This window comes from Sapajus apella, unplaced genomic scaffold, assembly GCF_009761245.1.
Source record: "Sapajus apella isolate SASKATOON/1434 unplaced genomic scaffold, GSC_monkey_1.0 scaffold49, whole genome shotgun sequence".
Taxonomy (NCBI): Eukaryota; Metazoa; Chordata; class Mammalia; order Primates; family Cebidae; genus Sapajus; species Sapajus apella.
Genome location: NW_022436989.1, coordinates 8,095,417 through 8,120,297, shown reverse-complemented (window position 1 = coordinate 8,120,297; position 24,881 = coordinate 8,095,417). Strand labels below are relative to the sequence as shown.

Genomic DNA, 24,881 nt, shown 5'->3' with positions numbered 1-24,881 from the left:
ATTAGGTATATGATATGTAATATGTGTCATCAATGACATGGACCTTTCCTAGATAAAGATAGCATGATCTTCGACAAGACACTTAATATCCTTAGGCCTGCATTTTCTTTCTTTCTTTTTTTTTTGAGATGGAGTCTGACTCTTGTCCCCCAGGCTGGAGTGCAGTGGCACAATCTAGGCTCACTGCAACCTCTGCCTCCTGGGTTCAAGCGATTCTCCTGCCTCAGCCTCCCAAGTAGCTGGGACTACAGGTGTGTGCCACTACACCCAGCTGATTTTTGTATTTTTGGGAGAGACAGGGTTTCACCATGTTGATCAGGATGGTCTCGATCTCTTGACCTTGTGATCTGCCTGCCTTGGCCTCCCCAAAGTCCTGGAATTACTGGCATGAGCCACTGCGCCAGGCCAGGCCTGCATTTTCTAGTTAAGAAAATGACATTAGAGGCTGGGTTTGAAGGACAGGAAGACGGCCCCTTTCACCGGGTCTTTTATTTGGGTAGAGGGAGGAAAGGGAGCAGCAAGAGCCCAAGAAACTTTGACCCTCTCTTGCCCTTATCTTTATTGAGTTATAAATTTACCAGAAACTAGCATTCATATACTTATACATATGTTTATGGCAATCTATGCTGTAGAGATGAGTTTATCAGCTTTTGAGAATTTTCTCTAGTTTCAGTGTTGCTGCAGCTGCTGGGGTGTGTTCCCTCCGCAGTGGTAGAGCCTAACTCTTTATGCGTGATCCCATTTGTGTTTTCCTAATAAGTGACCCTGGGACAATGTGTGCTTCTGAAGGCCTCTCTGGCTGACCCTGTGGTCTGGGCCCTAGGCACTGACCTTCTAGCTGGCACCAGCCCCTGCTGTGAAGTGGCTGCTGCCCACAGGCAGTGTTTTGTGAGCTGTTCATTCAGCAGATAGATTTTTGGCAAATTGACTTAGTGCTGTTTTGCAAAGAGTGAGAGCTTAGGAAATATGATTGAATAAATAAATGTATGCAAATATGAAGTAAAATGCAGGTTTGAATAGCTGGACACTTGAAAAAGTTAAAATTATTCTAGGAGCAGTGATTTTCATTTATTGGTGTGGTTGAGATGTCTGCCTAGGAACAGTGATTTGACCAAGGAGTAGAGTGAGGAGACTCGGGGATTCCTTGACTGGGGGATACTTTGGTCGTGGGGTGTGAAAGTGAGTGCCAGAGGGAACGTGGAAGCTTCTGGTTCCTGGCCCCAGCCAGCCAATTTGCACAGTTAAGAAGTAAGGTTGTGTTTGGAAGGCTTCAGGCCAGCCCTTCCTCCCTAGTTTAGATTCAAGGCATCCTATTTAGTAGGTGAGTGTCTCCCGACTAAATCCTCAATTATCAATTGCAGGAAGAGAAATAAAAGTTCATGTCTCTGTCCATTCCCACGACCTGGTCAAATTACATTCCTTGAATAGAAAAGGAGCTCAGTATAGTCCAGCTGGAGTGTGTGTCCTAGAAGCAACAAAAACTATTCACATTCCCACCACAGTGATTTTGACTCTTTAATAAACTGGGTTCATATCTCATGGTTTTGCAAAATCAGGAACATGCCTTGTTTAGCTTTGTGATCTTGAATTTTCACATGGTTTTTGTGTCATGTATTTCTGTGTAATTAAATATTTTTAATAGCGTGATTTAAGATATTTTATTGTGAAAGTTGAATATATACACCCAGGGAAGCACAATGCACTTCCATTAGTCCATCACTCGGCTTCGGTAATCATCAGTGTTTTTAATGCCAGATAGTTTTGTCAGCCCCTTTCTTCCACTTCTACCCTGTGCTGCCTGCTTTTTTTGTGAAATAACTTAAAACAAGCTTCAGACATCATGTTATTTTAATATCAGATACTTTGGTATGTATTTCAAAATGGACTTTTAAAATATGCTACAGTATCATTCTTTATATTGAATGTAAATACAATTAGTTGTTCAATATTATCTGTTAACTAGTCCAGTCTCAGAACTCTCTGATACTCCAGAATGGATGCTAGGAGCAATCTGAAATTAATTGGTTCATGCTCAGTTCTCTCTTCTTTTATTCCAGAGGTTGGGGGACAGCAGGAGAGCTTGATGGGGGGTGCTGCGTGCTTTATGATCGCCCCCAGCAGGGGCCTACCCTGTGTGGCTTTCTCAATTGTTCTGAAGCTGTGAATGATCCCTGGGATTGGGGATGACAGCTCGATCCTTTCTTTGCAAGTGTTTCAATTGACCTTTTATCTAATGGATTTTCCATCCACTTGCTCTTCATTGAGTGAACCCATTATTTCATTAGGTTTTGCAAAATGGTGATTTTCTAGTTCCGTCATTTCTTTTGCACATTTTGTCTGGAATTTTCTGTATTGAAGACTTTCCTTTATTCACTAGGTATGGTTGTTACCCTGAAATACAGTTCTTTCTAGAAAGGCAGCATAAATGCTTTATTATTTCCTGTTCTCTGGTATCAGTGGCCCAGCATTCTCCAGTGATATCTGATGATTTATTTTTCTGGTTTCTTTAAAAATATTCAATATGTTTAAATCAATTAGATTATTATTCTTTCTGTAATAGCATGGCTTTTAATGGCTGTATAGTTAGCAGTCATGTGTATAAAGCTATCTCTTTCTTTTTTGCTTATGTCTTTATTGGACACTTTAGCTCCTTTGAATTTTTTTTCTCTTAATAATCCATTTATTATAGTATCAAGAATTGTGCTAAATACTTTACATGCATTATCTCATTTCATTTTCATAATAATCCTATGCTGCATCACGCTGAGTATACCTCTGAATATTTACCTGGAATAGCTTTTATGAAGTTGAATTTCTGGGTCAAAGGGGTGAATTTTTAAAGATCACTGACACACATTGCCAAATTGGCCCTTAAAGTCACTCCTTGTCAGTGCTGATGCCCACTTCTGGGTTTTGGGATAGCTTGAGTTCAGGTTTAGGCATACTGGAGGAACCAGACTGGTAACCCTGCTGGTTTGGTGGTTCTCTGAATTCTCATCTTTTTCCCCAGTTCTCCTGCTATTACAATATAGTCGTGTCACAGAGCCAACCCTAAAACTGGGTTCTGCCTGGGAAAGCAGATGGGTTCTTGGCTTCCCTCAGGAATTCAAGAGGGAACCACAAAGTAAAGTGAAAGTAAGTTTATTAAGAAAGTAAAAGAATAAAAGGGTGGCTACCTGGCAGGCAGAGCAGTCCTGAAGGCGTCTGGCTGGCTATTTTTATGGTTATTTCTTGATCATTTGCTAAATAAGCGGTGGATTATTCATGAGTTTTTTGGGAAAGTGACAGGAAATTCCCAGAATTGAGGGCTCCTCCCACTTAAAGACCATACAGGGCAACTTCCTCACATTGCCATTGCATTGGTAAACTGTCTTGGCGCTGGCGGGTCCATGGTAATGAGTCCTTTAGTATGCTAATAATGATAATTAGCATATAATGAACAATGAAGACAACCGGAGGTCTCTTTCACTAAGGTCTTGGTTTTGGTGGGTTTTGGCTGGCTTCTTTTCCACATCCTGCTTTATCGGCGGGTCTTTGTGACCCGTATCTCGTGAAACCAGTCTTAGGAACTCTTCTGTCTTCAGAAGCTATACTTAGCTGCCCCAACTGCCACATGCATTCTGTCCAGGTATGGTGTCCCTTCTGCCCTACTATCAGTCAGTGTATTCACAAATGTCTGCCCAGTTTCAAAGAATGGGATATTTAGAGACTGGGTGAGATTACGGGAGAGAATATAGAAAGAGTTGAGAGAATACACCATGGATGAGCCAGGAAGCACTCCTGCATTGCCATGTAAAGAAGTCAGTAAAAGGGGATAGATGGCTCACGCCTGTAATCCCAGCACTTTGGGAGGCTGAGGGGGGTGGATTGCCTGAGGTCACACAATTGAGACCAGCCTGGTCAACATGGTGAAACCCTGTCTCTACTAAAAATACAAAAATATTAGCTGGGTGTGGTGGCATGTGCCAGTAATCCCAGCTACTTGGGAGGTTGAGGCAGGAGAACTGGTTGAACCAGGGAGGCGGAGGTTGCAGTGAACCAAGATCGCGCCACTGGACTCCAGCCTGGGCAACAGAGTGAGACTCCAACTCAAAAAAAAAAAAAAAAAAAAAAAAGTCAGTAAAAGGGCCTTGGAAGAAAATGGCTAGCAAGTTAGAGAAAACAGGAGAAGGGATTATCACGAGATGAGAGTAAAATGCTTTAAGAAGTAGGAGTAAATCAATAGTGAAAATGTTCTGAAAGATAAACTGAGTAGGGTGAAGACAGAAATGATGGCTGGGTGTGGCGGCTCACCCATGTAGTCCCAGCACCTTGGGAAGTTGAAGCAGGAGGATTGCTTGACCCCAGAAGTTTGAGGCTGTAGTGAGCTACGATACTGCCACTGCTTTCCAGCCTGGGTGAAAGAGGGAGACCTTATCTCTTAAAAAAAAAAAAAAAAAAAAAGACTCTTGCCAGACCGCCACCAAGCCACCGTCAGGGATACCAGCCATGTGCAGCCTATCAAGCCGGCCAGGGTCACCAAGGTCCTGAGCAGGACCAGCTCTCATGGACGGTGCACGCAGGTGTGCATGGAATTTATGGACCACACAGGCTGCTCCATCATCTGCAGTGTAAAAGGGCCCATGCGCGAGGGCGACATGCTCACCCTGTTGGAGTCAGACCAGGTGGCCCGGAGGTTGCGCTGCGCTTGGCTGCTCACTGGGTCTTGGATGTTGGGTTCAACCACTTGGCTGATGGGAATGGTATGTTACGATCTGCTCCTTTATTTTGTGCCGCCACACATAAATTGAGATGCAACTTTAAATAAAGTGTTTGTGTTCCAAGTTAAAAAAAAAAAAAAGGGAAAAATACGTTATTGGTACCATGCTGGCCAGCAGTTTCTGGCACATGATGGGGATGGAAACCAAATGAGAGCTACCTGAGCAAGGAGCGAGAGGTAGCAAACGCAGGTAATTCCGGTTAGTAGTTTTGATGTGAAGGGAAGACAGGAAATGGAATAGTAGCTCGATTGCAGGGAGTGATGTGGGCTCAAGGGAGGGTTTGTACTTTTGTTTTTGTTTTTTTTTTTTAAAGCATGTTTGTATGATACTGGGAATGTCCGGCAAAGAGGGAGGTGTTTGTGTTTCAGGAGAGAAGGGATAGCTAATGAAGTGAGATCGTGACACGCAACAAGGAATTCAGTTCAGAACACAAGGGAAGGAACTTGCTCTTGTTTGTAACAGGGCCTCTTTCCACTGTGAGGAGGACAAGAGTGTGTTTGCATATTTGGAATTTGTCTCAGATTCTTCCACTGTGTCAGTAAATTATTTGACAATATCATCTCATCATTGGAAAGAATGTGTCAGGTGGGGAGAAGATTGTATAAAAACTGTATTGGAGTGGAAGCTGACAGAACGCAGAGCGGTGTTGGCCTCATTGAGGTATATAGCTGTGAACTGAAAGTGAAGACAAGCCAGGCCCGGTGGCTCAAGCCTGTAATCTCAGCACTTTGGGAGGCCAAGACGGGTGGATCATGAGGTCAAGAGATCGAGACCATCCTGGTCAACATGGTGAAACCCCGTCTCTACTAAAAATACAGAAAATTAGCTGGGCATGGTGGCGTGTGCCTGTAATCCCAGCTACTCAGGAGGCTGAGGCAGGAGAATTGCCTGAACCCAGGAGGCGGAGGTTGCGGTGAGCCGAGATCGCGCCATTGCACTCCAGTTTGGGTAACAGGAGCGAAACTCTGTCTCAGTGAAAAAAAAAAAAAAAAAAAGAAAGAAAGTGAAGACAGACATCTGTGTGGCTTTCTTTTTGTTATTGTTTTTTTGTTTGTTTGTTTTTGAGATGCAGTCTCACCCTGTCACCCAGGCTGGAGTGCCATGGCACAATTTGGGCTTACTGCAACCTCTGACTCCTAGGTTCGAGCAATTCTCCTGCCTCAGCCTCCCAAGTAGCTGGGATGACAGGTGCCCGCCACCACATCCAGCTAATTTTTTTTTTTTTTTGTATTTTTAGTAGATACGGGCATTTCACCATCTTGGCCAGGCTGTTCTTGAACTCCTGACCTCGGGATCCACCCGCCTCAGCCTCCCAAAGTGCTGAGATGACAGGCGTGAGCCACTGCACCTGGCCATGGCTTTCTTTTACAGTGTTCGGTTGCTCAGGTGCAGGCAAAGAGAAAGTGGATGGCCACGCTGAAACAGGTTGTGATTTCACCAGACAAGCGTGGTGGAGGGAGAGAGGGATGAGGGAGCTGAAGTGTTTGAAGTATTTAATTACAGTGATAAAACACGGAACTTAAGCCGCTGAGGGAGGCAGTGAGACAGCACGGGTGCTGGATTGTGCGACATTAGTAGAGACACGGATTCAAGGTCAGCATGGTCGATGGAGCTTTCGCAGGGGTTCTAGAGTAAGATCCTGAAGGTAGAAGGTGGTGGTCAGGAGTTCGACGTTCCATTCAGGCATTTGTGCATAGATTCGTTGATGATTAGAACGTTAATTGATTATCCCCTCTTTGCCAGCTACTCCTTGAGACCCTGAGTAAAAGGTGGTCAACAAAGAACAGGGACTGCTGAATGAGGGTTACACTCCAGGAGCAGGAGACATCATGGACCTACATAAACTCGAGGACTACGCTCTCTGAAGAATAAAGTGGATAACGGACACAAGAGTAATGGGGTGTGCTGCTTCAGAAAGGGTGTTAGAGGAGGTTCTCTCAGTGGAAGTGACCGCTGACTGGAGACCTGAATGACACAAAGGAGTGAGGGAATCATTGATGTATCCGGGGGAAGAATGTTCTAGTGCAAAAGGCTTCATGGTGAGAGTGAGCTCAGTGTGTTCGAGGAGGAGGCCAGTAGGCAAGAGTGGTGACAGCTGGGAGGTAGCGAGGTGGCTCCTGCGTCCGGTGAGTGCTGCGGGGGTTGTGACTGATTCAGGCTCTTGCCTTGGGTTATAAAATCATGTACTGAAATAGCAACGAGGTAAAGAGTGCAAGTTTATTAGAGAGTAAGTACGTTGCAAGGAAGCCAGGGGGAGCACAGCAGAGACGGGGGGCTGTCTGCCAAGAGGCAGGGGCTGGAGGGAAGTTTGATCGGGTCCTGCTTGTGGGGCTACCTGCAGATACAGTGATGCTGCTGGGCTGCGTGCAGAGTGGGGTATCTGGGCACAGGATATTGTGCCGGCGGGTTGTTTGTGGTTAGCCGTCTCTCAGAACAATTGTTCTCCCCCACCTGGGACCCCTTTTCCTCATTGTTGCTAACTTATCTATCAGGACTCCGCAGTGAAGGTTTGATTTTACTCTGAGGGTGATGGGAAGCCACTGGAGAGTTTGGAGTAAACTTTGGATCTGATCTTCTGGAGGTGGTGCAGTTCCTCATAGTGACCAATTTGAGGTTGTGACATGGGAATGGGTGGCTAATTTGCTGTGGAGAAAATGTTAGCTGGAGGCGAGGGGATGAAGGTCTCAGGTGCGTTATCCGCCTGAGCATCAGCTTGCCCTCCACGTGGATGTCAGAATCACTGAGGATGACAGGAGTGGAGGCGGAACGCAGGTCCGTGAGGCAGGAGGTGAGTTACTTAGTGAACGGCGAGGGGAGGGAATAGCTAGAGGTTAGTGGGTGGCAGAAAGGAGGAGGGGTAGTAGAGGCTGGCCAGTGGCAGGAGTTTCCAGAAAGCTCATGGGTTTGAAGGAGAATGAATCATTTGGAAGTACTCATGGGGATCAAGGAGGTCAACCACGTTTTGTCCTTCAAACGTGAGGGATTTGACTTAAAATGCCTCCACCGAGACGATTGCAGTGTGAGGAGATCCTCAGCGGGAAGCCGGGTTACTGTTAAAGATGGAGGTGACGTTTCTTTAGAGAGAGGTTAGACCTGGGGATCTCAGCCTGGGAATATTTTTGCCCCCTTGCCCCGGGAGACATTGGCAATATCTAAAGATATTTTCGGCTGTTACAGCTGGGGGCGAGGTGGCTGTACCGCTGCCATCCGTGATAATGGCCAGGGATGCTGCTGAAAGTGCAGGAAAATTTCCCCCCACTACCCCAGAGCACAGAAACATCAGGCCCAGGGTGTCCACAGGGTTGAGGTGGAGAAACCCTGGATTAAGGATTTAGGGGCATGTGCTTCTCATGGAAGTGGAGTCCCAGCAGGTCATCATCCTGTCTCTTCCACACCGTTCCGGAACCCCTTTGACAAGTTTTGACTTGATATGCACAAACACATTTCTCCTCAGTCACACACATGCAAGATCCTGCTGCCCTTATTTCTTTGTCATCTACATTATCTGAGTGGTAGGAAAAAGATTAGTTTTAGGGCTATTTCCAGTAGTTCGGTAAGAGGAATACAACAATATTCTGTTATGATAATTAATCTCTTGAGAATTGAAGGATGCCATTTCCTAGGTATTTAGTTCCGGTTAGATGCAGACACACTGAAGTTCTGTAGGGGGAAAATTCTTTATTTCCCCTTAAAAAAAATCCTGGGAGACCAAAGAATGTTCTCTAATGACCAGAAGCAATGGAGAAAATAGACCTCTTGTGTCCTGCTTTGTCACTTGAAATATCAAAGGCAGCTTTTGAGATTAGTTTTGTCTTACAGACAGAAATAGGAAGAGGCATAAAAATTACTTGACAAGTATCCTGATAGAATTCAACATTTATACATTTGAAATGTAGTTATTGTAACTGAAGTATAAACTTGGCCTGCTTTTGCAAAGCCCGGAGCTAAGAATGGTTTTTACATGTTCAAAGTTGCTCAAAACAAATTAAATCAGTGAAAAATATGCAACAGAGACCTTACGTGGCTCATGAAGCCTGAAATACTTACGATGTGGCTCTTGACATAGGAAGTTTGATGGCATAGGCTGATACATCATTTCCAGTTCTGACTATGATATGAATGAAACTGTCACAGAATTGTAGCATTGTATTTATTCAGAAATCCTAAAAACATTGATTGATGCTTTTCATGTGCAAGTGCCCAAGTTTGTAAGATAGATGCTGGCTGTCAGCAAGTTCGTATTTCAGTGAGGAAGGTCAACATTAAACAAGTGACTGCGTAACTAATTAGTCAAAATAATCGATTACACAAAGAAGCTGTGAAGGGCTCCAAAAGAGCATGGAAGGGGATCACTGAAGACTTTTCTGGATAATAGTTGATCTAAATTTGAAGATAACAGAAGATCTAAATTTGCTAATTAGAGGGAGGGGCAATTGTGGCCCTGGAAGGGACCCTAGAGATTTTCCATTTCCTTTGATGAAAGTTGATGAATGCAAAACAAACTGCATAAATGTTTGAAAGTTAAAGAGCTAAGCCAGGCATGGTGTTTCACTCCTGTAATCCCAGCACTTCAGGAGGCCGAGGCAGGCAGATCATTTGAGGTCAGGAGTTCAAGACCAGTCTGACCAACATGGTGAAACCTGGTCTCTACTAAAAATACAAAAAAAAAAAAAAAAATTAGCTGGGCATGGTGGCATATGCCTGTAGTCCCAGCTACTCAGGAGGCGGAGGCAGGAGAATTGCTTGAACCTGGGAGGCAGAGGTTGTAGTGAGCTGAGATCGATCGGGCCACTGCACTCTAGCCTGGGCAACAGAGTGAGATTCCATCTCAAAAACAACAAAAAAGAGCTCGTAGTGTCAGAAATCAATTAAGGCCCATATCCATGGCTCTGAACTCTGGCTAACATTAGAACCAACTGGCAACAGTAGAAAACTGATGTGTGAGCCTGGCTTCCAGCAATTTTGTTCTCTCTAAGCGATCCTCAGTTTCAGCCAAGATTGAGAACCCCTGGGCAGGTGGACCCAGGCACTCTAGACCCTCAGCCTAGATCTTCAGCCGGGGTCTTCTTACGATGCCTGTCTTGCCTTTTTTTAGGGAAATAGGGGGAAAAAGGGCCCTTAAATTTGGACCTATGCTAGAGTTGTATTTCTGAGAAGCATTGGAGAGAAATGCGAATTTTTATCCCTTTTCTGGGTGACTTATTTCTATTTTGCTGCTGGCCAGCTCTCTTCACTTCTTGTGGGTTGGTGCCTTTGCCTGCCTCTTTGTCTGTTCATTCTCTGTCCCCTCCCCATTGCCATGATTGAGACTGTGAATGTCAGTCACTGACATTTCTGAGTCTAAATGGTGGCATGTTGGATTAGTAACTGCTTCCTTCGAGAGCCATCTGCAATTAAATTCAAAGAGTTTAGCCTTTTGGATCCAAGTTTATTTATTATTTTTTGAGACAGAGTTTCACTCTTGTTGCCCAGGCTGGAATGCAATGGCGCGATCTTGGCTTACTGCAACCTCTGCCTCACGGGTTCAAGCGATTTTCCAGTCTCAGCCTCCTGAGTAGCTGGGATTATAGGCACCCACCACCATGCCTGGTTATTATTATTATTTTTTAAGATGGAGTTTCCCTCTTGTCTCCCAGGGTAGAATGCAATGGTGCGATCTCGGCTCACTGCAACCTCCACCTCCCAGGTTCAAGTGATTCTCCTGCCTCAGCCTCCCAAGTAGCTGGGATTACAGGCGCCTGCCACCACACTGGGCTAATTTTTGTATTTTTAGTAGAGGTGGGGTTTTGCCATGTTGGCCAGGCTAGTCTCAACCCCTGACCTCAGGTGATCCACCTGCCTCAGCCTCCCAAAGTGCTGGAATTACAGGCATGAGCCACTGCGCCCAGCCAATTTTTGTTTTTATTTTATTAGAGACAGGGTTTCACCATGTTGGCCAGGCTGCTCTTGAACTCCTGACCTCAGGTGATCTGCCTGCCTCAGCCTCCCGTAGTGCTGAGATTACAGGGGTGAGCCTCCATGTCTGGTCTTGGATCCAAATTTAAATCCAAAATTGGATTTACCAATTAAATCCAAGAGGGAGCTGAGTGAGGTGGTATGTGTCAGTAGCTCTAGCTACTTGGGATGCTGAGGCAGGAGGATGGCTTGTGCCCAGGAGTTTGAGGTAAGGTTGACCAACATAATGAGATCCCCATCTCTATTAAGAAAAAAAAAAAAGGGAGCTGGGCATGGTGGCTTACGCCTATAATCGTAGCCACTCAGGAGGCTGAGGTGGGGGGATCGCTTGAGCCCAAGAGTTCAAGGCCAGTCTGGGCAACATATCGAGACCCTATCTCAATTAAAAATCTTAAATGGAAGCTGTATAGTCCATAACTTGGTCTGTTCTGTTTTGAGGCAGGAGGTATTTAGGGGGATGGGAGAGCAAACCAGATCTGCAGTTTTTTAATGTGGCAACTCTGGCCTCAGACTATAGAGCTTTCTCCTAGCTTGAGCTCCTTTCTGCGCTGGCAGTAGCCTTGGAAACGGCGTTTCTTCCTGGCAGTGTTTACCCAGCCACTGTCCCCTGGAGAGTTCAGAGCCAGGTGATCAGCAGTGCTCCCTCTTAATGACTGTGTTTCATCTGCAGGGAGAACGCTGTTGGAGAAGCTGTTCAGCCAGCAGGAGAACGGGCCTCCAGAAGAAGCAGAGAAGTTTTGCTCACGGATCATTGCCATGGGGCTTCTCCTTCCTTTTAGTGATTGCTTCAGGGAACCATGTAATCAGAATGCCCAGACGAATGCAGCTTCGTTTGATGTAAGTAGGAGAATTCACTTCTCTGTGAGGCAGATTTGCTGTTGAAATAGCAACTATGATGTGTTTCTGCCCAGTTACCCTGTAATTTAAAAACAACATGTGATGCAAGCATTTTTTTTCCCTTAGCTGCTCAATAGCTTAGTATGTCTGCTTGTATAATTTTTTTTTAAACTAGAGTATTAAGTACATTTGCCAAACCTTCTTTTCTTAACAGATGGGCACTCAACAGTTCTCTAGCCTGCTTTAATCCGTGATTTAAAAAAATGGATTTCTAAATTTTTTTTAATTGTGGTAAAACATAGATAACAAAATTTACCACTGTAACCATTTTTAAGTGTACCGTTTAGTGGCATCGCATACATTGATGTCATTGTGCAATCACCACCACCACCATCTGTCTTTAGAACTCTTCATCATCCAAAGTGAACCCTGTCCCCATTGAACGTAACTCCCCATTCTCCTCTTTCTCCAAGCCCCTGGCAGCCACAATTCCCCTTCTGTCTCTATGAATTTGACTACGCTAGGTAGTTCATATAAGTGGAATCATACAGTATTTGTCCTTTTTGTGGCTGCCTTATTTCACATTGCATGACGTCCTCAATGTTCATCCATATTGTAGCATGCGTCCGAATTTCCTTCCTTTTTAAGGCTGAGTAATATTCCATTGTACGTATATGCCACATTTTGTGTATCCGTTTATCCATCAATGGACACTTGGATTGTTTCCACCTTTTGCTATAATGCTGCTGTGAACATGAGGTACAAATAAATAATGCTGCTATAAACACGAGGTACAAACACGTCTTCAAGACCCTACAATCAGCGACAATTCTGAAGTGGCTCAGAGTCAGTATTTATGACTTTGCTGCTCACAGGCATTCCTTCTAGAAGCAGCTCCATGGGGCACAGTTATTTTTCCCAGTGGGCCACAGGTTTCTATGGGCCCTGCAGTGCTGTTTGGTGCGTTCCTAACTCATGTACGTGTGAAGTACGGACGTAAAGCAGCATTGCCTGCTTTATCCCCAGCTCCCATTCACCAAGAGAGTTCATACTGTGGAACAGTAATTCATATTCATAATTCAGGCATATTCATAATTCGTAATGAATATGAACACGGCTGGATTCTCATCGTCAAGGCAGAGTATTGCTAATTAGTCTCAGGTATGTGGTACATGTGTGGCGTTGGTTGGGATGAGTATGCCTCTAAACCCAGATGTGGAGGATTTCTCATGTATGAAATTCTCATGACAAAATTGAAGGTGGGTTCACTTGTGCAGAACCCAGGAGTTTTATTTGAGGATAATGGTTTTTCTTTTGTCTTCTCTGAGATGGTTCTTGCTCTGTCGCCCAGGCTGGAGTGCAGTGGTGTGATCTCAGCTCACTGCAACCTCCGCCACTTGGGTTCAAGTGATTCTCCTGCCTCAGCCTCCTGAGTAGCTGGGATTACAGGTGTGCACCACCATGCCCTGCTAATTTTTGTATTTTTAGTAGAGACGTGGTTTCACCATACTGGTCAGGCTGGTCTCGAGCTCTTGACCTCGTGATCCACCCAGCATGGCCTCCCAAAGTGCTGAGATTACATGTGTGAGCCACCATTCCAGGCTGTGGTTTTTAATCATATGGGTTAGTTAGTTTGTTTTGTTGCTGCCAACTGTGCTCTCTTCTCAGCCTTCTTCAATATATAGGAGTGAAATAATGACGAATTTTGAAATACAATGAAAATGAGCCTTGGCTGAGATCAAGATACTATAATAAATAATAAGGTGTCTGTATCTGCCTGTTGACTTTGCTTCCTCTTTTTTACCCATTACAGCCTGCAGTCTTCCTTGATCTCCCTTTAGTATTGGGAAAATAAATCACCTAAAATATTCAGAGATCTTCTTGATTCTTGATGCTTCCCATTTGAAAGAAAATTCCCCAGGTTGTGCTGTGACTTGTGAAGTTTTCTTCCTGAGATTTGTTTACATTTTTCCTGCTGCGATTTTTTTTTTTAAATGACATGGCAGCTAATCACTACTAGGTAGATCTTTTTCTCTTATGGGAAAAATTGGATAATTTAAATGTTTTCCTCCGTTCTCTTCTATGAGAGGCCTGTGTTATTACAGAGGCGGAACCCTAGAATGTTGGTGTGTTAAATGTTATAGAGCTCAGTTCTAGAAGATATATTGATTTGGCAAGTTAGAACTATAATTAATATGGTACAGACGAGCCATGTCTAGCACTAGCTTTTTGATTGAAACTATTCCCAAGTTAACTGCATATTCCTCCCTTAAAGCCCAGAAGTGAACAGTATTGCCAGTCAATAAATGTAGAATTGGATAAATAGAAAAGAACAGGGTAATCCTCTTTCTTCCACTCTCTCTTTTTTTAAATCAACTAATTCGGTTGTTTCTTGTACCTCACCTCACTCCATCCTTGTGTTGGAGACTAGGAACTCTTCCCGATCATCTCGTTTTGGAGAGCAGCTGGGTGTGGCCTCACGCGTGAAAAGCAAACAACAAAGAAAGAAAATCCCTTAATATTGTGTGAGGGCATTTCCTCAGAATCGGCAATTTCTTTCCTTCAACTTGGTGTGATTGCATTTTGTCTTCCTTTATTCATTGGCTCTGTACGACCTCTCTACTGCCCCCTCAAAATGAACAGAAAACAAAGAAAAAAATTAAAGACACTTTTGTATGAGATGTTATACCCTGTACTTAAATCTCAGCTCAGCAACACAACTGTGAGTTTACTGGATGCGTAGTCAAGGAGTTTCTTGAATACCAGAGACGGTGATGATGTAACGACACTGAGGACTGAGGTGTCCATGAGGGATGGGGAAGAATGTGCTTATCTATGGGGAGAGAAATTTTCGATAATTAGTCTCTTTGCTGATTTCCAGAAAATAGCTGTTGGGAACATTTCTAACTAACAATCCTCTTGAGCTCAGTTGCCCTTCGAGACAGAACATGCTGTGGGAATAAGGTCATGACTGGCAGCCTTCCTCCCTCCCCAATGCCTGACTTTATTCCCTTCCCTGGTAAGGATCCTCTCCCCCACCTCCCACTCCTCTCCCTCTCATCTCTCCACATATGTATGCCATTACTTTAGTTTGGGTCTCTTCATTGATGTAGTTTATGTATTAGCCTACTTTATTCAACTTTTCTGATTCTTTTCTTCTTCTTTTTTTTTTTTTTTTTTTTGAGATGGAGTCTCGCTCTGTAACCCAGGCTGGAGTGCAGTGGCGCGATCTTGGCTCACTGCAACCTCCGCCTCCCAGGTCCCAGTTCAAGCAATTCTCCTACCTCAGCCTCCCAAGTAGCGGGGATTATAGATATGAACCACCATGCCCAGCTAATTTTTGTGTTTCAGTAGAGATGGGGTTTCACCATGTTGGCCAGTCTGGTCTTGAACTCCTAACCTCGTGATCCACCTGCCTTGGCCCCCCAAAGTGCTGGGATTACAGGCATGAGCCACCTTTTTTTTTTTTTTTTCCTGAGATGGAGTCTCGTTCTGATTCTCGGCTGGAGTGCCATGGCACAGACTTGGCTCACTGCAACCTCCGCCTCCCAGGTTCAAGGGATTCTCCTGCCTCAGCCTCCTGAGTAGCTGAGACTACAGGTGCGCACTGTCACACCTGGCTAATTTTTTGTGTTTTAGTAGAGACGGGTTTTCACCATGTTGGCCAGGATGCACTTGATCTCCTGGCTTTGTGATCTGCCCACCTCAGCCTCCCAAAGTGCTGGGATTACAGGCATGAGCTACTGCGCCCGATTGACCCTTCTGATTTTATTTTATGTTATTTTATATATTTTTAGGGCCTAACATTTTGCTTTATCAAGTGCTATAGAAAGTATGAAAAGACTTTACATTTTTTCTTACATTTTAACATGATTAAGATGTGAAGAACTTTAAAAGACAAAGATGGCTTTGAGCGATCCTGTTAATTTATTCACAGATTTTTACCAAATATATTCATTCTGTAAGCCGGGTAATGTTTTAGGCTCTGGAGATGTGTTAGTGAGCAAGAGAATGTGTTCTCCTGAAATGTGTTTTCTATTCAATATGGAGAGAGACAGAGTTTTAAAAAATGCATGGGCTAATTAATTTCTCTCAGATCCTAATAAGTGGTGTGAAGGAAAACAGGACTAATGGGATGGAGTGAAGGGGATGGGGAAGGATGAGTGCGGAGGGGAGCCTCTGTAGGCCCGGTGAGATGAGGTCTGTGGGAAGCTCATTCCAGGGAGTGCCCAGGGCAAGTCCACAGGGCCTTGGGGGAACACAAATGTGACTTACAGGAAGCTGCAGCTTCAAGAGATGAGGACAGCAAGGGCTCAGGCCAAAGCATAGGCAGGGTCCTGAAAGCCGTGGAAGGAATATGTCTTATTGTTTTTTGACAGAGTTTTGCTCTATTGCCCAGGCTGGAGTGCAGAGAGGCATGATCTCGGCTCACTGCAACCTCTGCCTCCTGGGTTCGAGCAATTTCTAGCTAATTTTTGTGTTTTTAGTAGAGATGGGGTTTCGCCATGTTGGCCAGGCTAGTCTCAAACTCCTGACCTCAAGTGATCCACCCACCTCGGCCTCCCACAATGCTGGGATTACAGGCATGAGCCACCATGCCCAGCTCCCCCCAACTTTTTTTTTTTTTTTTAATGGGAGCTTTTATGCAGGGGAAGAACATATTTGCCTTATATTTCATGTGGATCATCTGGCCTGGTCTTCGTTTGTTGTTGTTTTTTGTGGTGGTTGTTTTTGAGACAGGGTCTCACTCTGTTGCCCAGGTTGGAGAGCAGTAGTGAAATCACAGCTCACCGCAGTCTTGATCTCCTGGGCTCAAGGGATCCTTCCTCCTCACTCTTCCAAGTAGCTGGGACTATAGCCATGAGCTATCATGCCCAGCTAATTTTTTAAATTGTTGGTATAGATGGGGCCTCACTGCGTTGTCCCAAGTTGGTCTTGAACTCCTGGGCTCAAGCAATCCTCCTGCCTTGGCCTCCCAAAGTGCTGGCATGAGCCACCATGCCCCGCCCCCAGCCTGTCTTTGAATGATTGAGTGTAGGGAGGTGCGGTAGCAGTAAGGCAGATGGGATACTGCAGTAGTTTAGTTCTAGATGGTGGCAGTACTTGGGGCAGGATGGTGACAGGGGAGATGAAGACCAGCTAGTTGGTTGGGGTGGATTCTGGAGGTATGGCTGATGGAACTTCTGGTGTGGCAGACATGGGGACAAGAGAACACAAGGAAATCAAGGATGACTTCTTGGTTTGAAGTAGCTGGGTGGATGGTTGTGCCATTCCCCGAGGTAGAGAACACAGCTCCATTTTAGGAGGAGGATGGAAGATTAAAACTGCTAGCAAGCGCAAACAGGGATAACACCAGTGCTCGCTACTCTGCAGACTACATTGTTGACTTGCAGATCATGGTATATTTTAGTGGTCTGAGGATAGGCTTCTTGGTTTTTTTGGAACCTATTCTAGTCATCTCTAGCCTTTTTCAAAATAAGATCCCTTTTTCTGGGTCATATGCCTCAGCAGCTGTTTTCCAGCCAGCCACACTTATCTTACATGATTGTTGATGATTCATTAACAAGCTCTCCTAGGCTTTCTTTAATCCTGACGGTGGCAGATATTATATGATCCACTTACATCACCAAGAGTTAAGCAAACTTGGCCCAAGCATTTTTGTAGGGGTAGGTGGTTCTAAATCTACTTAATCCTTCATAAGCTTATCTTTAAATAGCTGCCTAGCAGGATATTTTTGGATGCATGTTTTTGGTTGCTGGACTTGTTTGGGTTTGACAGATCTGCTGATTTTGCTAAATATGTGGTGATCCCATGCTTACCAGATGGGCAGGAGCTCCTTGATAGGTATGTAAATGGACATTGGTTTGGATGATGGGTTAGCAAAGCTAAAATTAAGACAAGGAAGGCATAAAAACTCAGGTTCAAAAGAAATTCAAGAAATAAGATCTTGAACCTGTTGAAAGAGAAGTTAATTAATTAATCAAAACCAACAGCAGCCAGTCCCAGAAAACTAATGAAACATACTCTACTCATTGTCACCATAGACAAAAAGAAGACTTAAGTGGAAAAACAGAAATTATTATTTGCATTTGACTTTATTATTATTTTTTTCTTTTTTGAGACAGAATCTCACTCTGCTGCCCAGGCTGGAGTGCAGTGGCGTGATCTTGGCTCACTGCAACCTCTGCCTGCTGGGTTCAAGGGATTCTCCTACCTCAGCCTCCTGAGTAGCTGGGATTATAGGCATGTGCCATTACTCCTGGCTAATTTTTATATTTTTAGTAGAGACAGGGTTTCACCATGTTGGCCAGGCTGGTCTTGAACTCCTGACCTTAGATCATCCATCTGCCTTGGCCTCCCAAAGTGCTGGCATTACAGGCATGAGCCATTCCACTTGGCCTTGAATTCATTTTTTTTTTCCAGAGCAGGAAACATTTGTTGGTGCTATTTAGTCAAGCCCACACAGATCTTTTCCTGAGAAGCAACAAAAGCCTTGACACATCTTTCAGCACTAAGAGAACATATATATTTTTTGCTGTATATTTATTTTTGAAATGTTGTGTGCAGTATCAATTCTCAAAGTTGTTTTTATTTTAAAGGTGGTATTTAAATGATACTTAGTTTTTCAGACCAACTTTAAAAATTATTTTAGCTGATGATTTTGTTTGTCAAAATTCACATAATCTGTGTGGACTTGCTGTATGTTGATGTCTGCTGATGCCCCCCCCCTTTTTTTTTTGAGATAGAGTCTTGCTCTGTTGCTCAGGCTGGAGTACAGTGGCATGATCTCGGCTCACTGCAACCTCTGCCTCCCAGGTTCATGTGATTCTCCTGCCTCAGCCTCCTGAGTAGCTGGGACTAATACCACCATGGTCAGCTAATTTTTGTAGTTTTAGTAGAGACAGGGTTTTGCCATGTTGCCCAGGCTGGTCCCGAATTCCTGATCTCAAGTGATCTGCCTACCTCAGCCTCCCAAAGTGCTGGGATAACAGGCGTGGGCCACCATGCCCAGCCACCATTATTGACATTGCTTTTGCCTGCTGGTGGTCACAGGTGAGGATTTCGCTCCCTTATACCCTTTCCTGTCTCTCTCTTCCTTCTAATATAATTAATATTGCCATTTTGAGTTCCTCTTTCATAATACTTCTTTGAATTTTAAACAATGTGCTTATGATTTTTCTTGCTATTGTTTCAACCAATTCTGATCAGACCCCTTGCCATCCTACCCACCATGTAATAGACTATTAGCGCCTCCGCTTTTGCCTCCATTTAGTCTGAGCCCTGTCGACCTCCCAGTTTCTACCAGACACACTTTCATGCTTAGGATATACTTTGAAAGACATATGGATACTGTATGAATATTGCACTGCAGAGGCAGATAATATATTATAATTTGTTTTCTTCTCAGTATTCCAATATCACAACCCCCAGGCCACTCAAACAAGGAGTTCCCTCGGTCAAGTTCAAATGATGAATTCTGTAGGATTTTTTGTTTGTTTTTTGAGACAGTCTCACTCAGTTGCCCAGGCTAGAGTGCAAGGTGCAATCTCGGCTCACTGCAACCTTCACCTCCTGGGTTCAAGCAATTCTCCTACCTCACCCTACCAAGTAGCTGGGATTACAGGTGCATGGTACCACACCCAGCTAATTTTTTGTATTTTTAGTAGAAACAGGGTTTCAGTGTGTTGGTCAGGCTGATCTCTTACTCAAGAGATCCACCTGCCTCGACCTTCCGAATGCTGGGATTAGAGGCAGGAGCCCCTGAGCCCAGCAAATTCTGTTTTTAGTAAACAATCACTTGCTCAAAATTATCCTCCATTTAGTTTAGTTTACATTTGGTGTATCCTTTTTTTATACCGGGACTTCCCATCCAGCGCTACAAAGTTTTTGACTGCCTCTTATCTTCTTTTTTGGGTAAAGAAGCAAACCTTTCCCCCTGTATTCTCAGTCTTTTATTTTTCAGCTCATTCTTCCCGTTTCTTGGAATTTTTAAATTCTTCCTCTTCTAATTTAGATCGGCTTCTTCATATTTAATTATGACTTCCACTTGTTTTCCTCAGCTTCCCCTTTCCCTTCCGACACCTGCCCCCCAACCCGCTGCCCTGTTACTAGGAACACAAAGATGAAAAGAAAGCTTCTATTGTGAACTGGCTTATGGCCCACTTTAAAGAAATAAAGACTCGGAAATAAATTATTGGAGCTTAGTGTTGGAAGTGGGCTCCATAGTCAAAGTGTCCAGGATTTCTCAATTATGGTGCAACTGAGGTAAATGTTTGGATTTCTCAGAGTTTGTCTCTTCTTCGGTAAAATGAGGAATAAATATAGTAGTTCCTGAGTGAGAGGAAAGTATTAATATGAATAAAGCATTTTACACACTATAGGCATATAGTAAGTGTTCGAAGCCCTCTGGCTGTCATCACAGGTTATAATCGCGTTTAGGCTCCAGGTGGAGATATTTATAGTACGAGGAGCAAAGGGGAAGGCTTTTAACTGGGTCTTCTTGGGAACTCAGGACATAATGCCTGGGGCAAGACTTGAGGGGTGAGTAGGAGTTTGCTGTGGGGAGCAGCCACGGAAGAAGTCTGTAGGCTGGGAGAGGTGGTTCATGCCTGTAATCTCAGCACTTTGGGAGGCTGAGGCAGGTGGATCACCTGAGGTCAGGAGTTCGAGACCAGCCTGACCAACATGGTGAAACCCCATCTCTACTAAAAATATAAAATCAGCTGGGCATCTTGGCACATGCCCATAATCCCAGCTACTCGAGAGGCTGAGGCAGGAGAATCACTTGAACCTGGGAGGCGGATGTTGCAGTGAGCTGAGATTGAGCCACTGCACTCCAGCCTGGGTGACAAAGGAGTCTCTGTCTCAAAAAAAAAAAAAGTCTGTATACTGGGCAGCACATAGAAAGGCATGGGGGTGCATGTGAACATAGTTTCTAAGTATTTCTGGGGCATAAATTTGGAGAATGAAGCATAGAACAGAGACCAGGCATGTAAACATGACACCCTGGAAGTGCTTTTGAATGATTTTGAATAGTTAAGCCATAAACAGATTGGCATTTATAAAATATCACTCTGGTGGCGGGATGGAGAATGGATTGAAGAAAACTAACATTAGCATCTAGGTGATCAGAAGAGTGTCTAAACTGAAACAGAGGCAGTAGGGTTGGAAAAAGCGATATAGGGAATCTTTAGGATTTAGAACTGACAGGACTTGCAATTTGATTGGATGTAAGGAAGTGGAGCAGATGATTTCTTTGAGTTTCTGGTTCACATTTCTGGGATACTCTACTAAAGAGTTAGAATACTAAAGAGGGAACAGGTTTCAGAGAGAATGATCATTCTCTTTTGACATCTAGAATTTGTGATTATTTGGGACTTTATGTTGGCTATTCCTCGCGGGCAAGGGAACGGATACTACATACAACCATAGGTTGTATGCTAAAATCACGAGCAAATAAATCTAGTAAGTTAATAGAATGTTGATCAATCAGAAGATTAAAGTTCTTAAGGACAGTGGAGAACAACTAGATATAGTGAGAATATAGAGAGAATGAATTCATTGGTGGTTGAGGCCAGAGGGAAGGATATTGGTGTTTAAGACTTCAGAGGTGGAGGTGTTCTACTAATTCCAAAGACCAGTCCATGGTGGAGATGGACTGAGGCCCACTGTGATTAGAATTGAGAAGCTCAGGGTGTTGGCTGGGACTTAATGTCCCATAGAATGTGGAAGACTCAGCATTGAGAAGCAGAGAGAGGAACATGTGGTAAAGACCTTGACATATGAAGGCAGTACCAAGGAGATTCGTCAGTGTCTGTGATGAGGAGGGATAGATGCTGGTACCATTAGATGATACAGGCTTTGGAAGTGGAGAGGGTTAGGTGCAGGATGGGCGTGAAATACTCTCTAGGTGATTATGAAGGGCTAGATTATCAGGTCATGGTGTGAGGGAGGATTGGGAAAATCACCTTTCAGGTTCAGTCATCACTTGCTTGGATGATCACATTGGTCCTTTCATTACCTTGTTGGGTTTGGCTCTTACTGGTTTCCAGTCCAGTCTCCTCAGCCTTGTCTAGTGGCTCTCAGTCCAGGGTTATGTTGCCCTACAGAGGACATTGGACAGTGTCCAAAGATATTTTGAATTGTCACAGTGGGGAGAGGGGTGCAACTGACATCTAGTGGGTAGAGACTGGGGCACTATGCAGCGTTCTAAGTGCACAAGCACATCTCTCTCTTTCCCCCAACAAAGAATTACTAGAGAATGTCAGTAGTGCCAAGGTTGAGAAATCTGGTGATATATGGCTGATCATGTTGTTTTATTTTAATTTTTGAGACCAGGTCTTACTTTGTCACCCAGGCTGGAATGCTGTTGGATGATCATAGCTCACTGCCTGCCTTAACCTCCTGGGTTCAAGCATTCCTTCCACCTCAGCCTCCCAAATAGCTGGGACTACAGGCACATGCCAGCATAACTAGCCAATTAAAAAAAATTTTTTTTTATATGAATGGTGTCTCCCTGTGCGGCCAAGGCAGATCTTGATCTCCTGGCCTCAAGTGAACCTACTGCCTTGGCCTCCCAAAATGGTGGGATTACAGGCATGAGCCACCACACCTGGCCCATGTCATTTTAATCGTTTCTCTGTCAGAATAAACTCCAGCTTCTTTGGATCTCCATGGTCTTTCTCCTGCCTCTCAACACTTTCCCACTTCTACATTTCCTGACCAACTTCCCTTTCCAAACTCTTTCACCATGCTGAAGTGTTACCGATTTTCCTAATTGTCCATGCTTTCTCTCACTTCTGGGGCTCTGCGAGGACCACTGCTTCTGCTCTCCACTATTATTTCTCAGTTAGGTTCTACTCTTTTTCGTAGGATGCTACACAGAGTTAGATGCCATTCCCTCTCAGACATCTTATTTAGCCATCTAAGTCTGCATTTTCTCTCTCAGATGATATATGACACATACTATAATTGGCTGTTTACCCTGTAATGCCTAAATGCAAATTAAATATTGTGGGAAGTTTCCTTGAGCAATGTAATGCTGTGTCCTTGTGTTACCTGACAGATCTCCCCAGAATAGTTAGGAGTGGACTCTAGTCCTAGATTTTGAAGCAACACACTCATGGCAATCACACTTTCTTACAATGGCGTACTTTCTTCATGATTTGCTTTTCCTCCTTTAAGAGGATTATGCTGTTTTGGATATCCATTTTGACTTTCACAACTGGTCTTTTTTTCAATCACCCACTTGGCAAACAGTCTTGGGTGACTCAGAATTCATTTTGAATGTGTATGATGGACTTTTATTAAAAGGGGTGACTCAGCTCAACTTTTCCGTCATGATTTTCTTGTCCTGCTCCTGTAGGTGCACTGAATATTAATTAGTTCTGTTGCTGTGACTTGTATTTCTTATGACCTCCTTTTCCTTTTCTCAAGAGCCAGGAGGAGTACAAAGCTGGGAATCTATGGCAAAGTGAAGGAACCCTGTACAGAGAAAACATCACTTAATCCAGGAGTTTAAAGGGGTTTTTTTTTTTTTTTTGTCCTCCCAATTTGCACTGGACTTTGGAAATCTGAAAGAAGGTTTATTCTCCTTTTATTGCCTTTATTATCTAGTCTAGATCGGGGGTGGCAAGTTTTTCTGTAAAGGGCCAGATAGAAAATATTTTAGGCTTTAGTAAATATTTGACAGTGTCTGTCACAACTACTCAACTCCACTGCTGTGGTGTAAAAGCAGGCATGGACGGTATGCCGTGAATAAGCATGGCTGTGTTTCCTAATAAATCTTTGTATTGCAAAACCAAGCATCTGGCCAGATTTGGCTTGCAGTTGTGGTTGGCTAGCCCCTGCTCTATACTCATGTAATGTATAGAAAGTGAATTTATTCTGTGACCTTTTCTTTCTGTCTCTAACCATGCGTGGTCACCAGCTAGTCACACAATATTTATGGAATTTTTCTGTGAAAAATATAGACCCTTTTCTTGTTCTTGTGTAGCTTACCGTGAAAATGGGCTACTTGGTGAACAGACATGGAGGCACAGCGGTTGATAAAGGGTGATAGAAGAGTTTTGAGGTTTTGAGTGGTCAAGTATATGCCCAGAGCCTGGAGTCCCAGCGTAGAGGAGGAGGTGCAGGAGAGGTGTCTTAACAAACGGTGTTGAGGCGGGGTGCGGTACCTCATACCTGTAATCCCAACACTTTGGGAGGCCGAGGTGGGCAGATCACTTAAGATTGGGAATTCGAGACCAGCCTCCCCAACATGGTGAAACCAGCCTCCACAACATGGTGAAACCTCGTCTCTACTAAAAATACAAAAATTAGCCAGGTGCAGTCATGTGCGCTGAGGCAGGAGAATCGCTTGAATCCAGGAGGTAGAGGTTGCAGTAAGCGGAGATGGCACCACTGCACTTCAGCCTGGGTGACAGAGCAAGACTCCATCTCAAGAAAAAAAAAGAGAAAGGGTGCTGTCTTAGTCCCAGGAGCTTCTGTGAAGGCTTTTGGAAGAAGCATTTAAGAAGTGGACCCTATTCTCAGGAGCAGCAGGGAGCCGCTGGAGGGGGTTAGGTGGAAGGGTATGATGTGGTCAGATTCATGTTGTAGAGAGAGCATTCTGGGTGTTAGGGGAGTATGGAGTGAGGGGTGTGCTGTGTTTGTGGTTAGGATGCTAGAAGACACTGAGGAAACAGTTGCTGTAATCCAGGAGAGACAGAGAGTGCCCCCAATTATGAAGGAGTTAGGTAGTAGAAAATCCTTTTAATTTTAAAAAGTATCACATGTGGGCCAGGCATGGTGGCTCATGGCTGTAATCCCAGCACTTTGGGAGCCTGAGGTGGACGGATCACTTGAGGTCAGGAGTTCGAGATCAGCCTGGCCAAATTGGTAAAACCTCATTTCTACAAAAAAACACAAAAATTAGCCAGGCATGGTTGCTCCTGCCTGTAGTCCTGGCTAGTCAGGAGGCTGAAGCAGGAGAATTGCTACAACCCAGGAGCAGAGGCTGCAGTGAGCTGAGATTGCGCCACTGTACTTCAGCCTGGGGACAGAGTGAGACTCTGTCTCAAAAAAAAAAAATCGCATGTGATGAACAAAACACAATATTTTGTTCTCTTTTAAAAGACTTCCATGTATCCAGGGAGTTGTAATAAATAGTACAAGAATCGGAGCTATTCTTTTTTTTTTTTTTTTTTTTTTTGAGACGGGGTTTCGCTCTTGTTACCCAGGCTGGGGTGCAATGGCATGATCTCAGCTCACCGCAACCTCCGCCTCCTGGGTTCAGGCAATTCTCCTGTCTCAGCCTCCTGAGTAGCTGGGACTACAGGCACGTGCCAC

At 44.2% G+C, this 24,881-nt stretch overlaps 1 protein-coding gene and 1 pseudogene across 2 annotated transcripts in view; both read left to right on the top strand.

Annotated features, from left to right (window-relative positions):
• Positions 1-24,881, top strand: part of FMN2 (formin 2) — a 378,526-nt gene that overhangs the window by 24,700 nt on the left and 328,945 nt on the right. The window contains 1 exon segment of the mRNA XM_032242253.1: positions 11,386-11,552. Within this exon segment, the coding sequence (XP_032098144.1) occupies positions 11,386-11,552 (167 nt within the window).
• LOC116525895 lies at positions 4,440-4,840 on the top strand (annotated as a pseudogene). The gene has a single exon (XR_004257878.1). The product of XR_004257878.1 is annotated as a 40S ribosomal protein S28 pseudogene (transcript).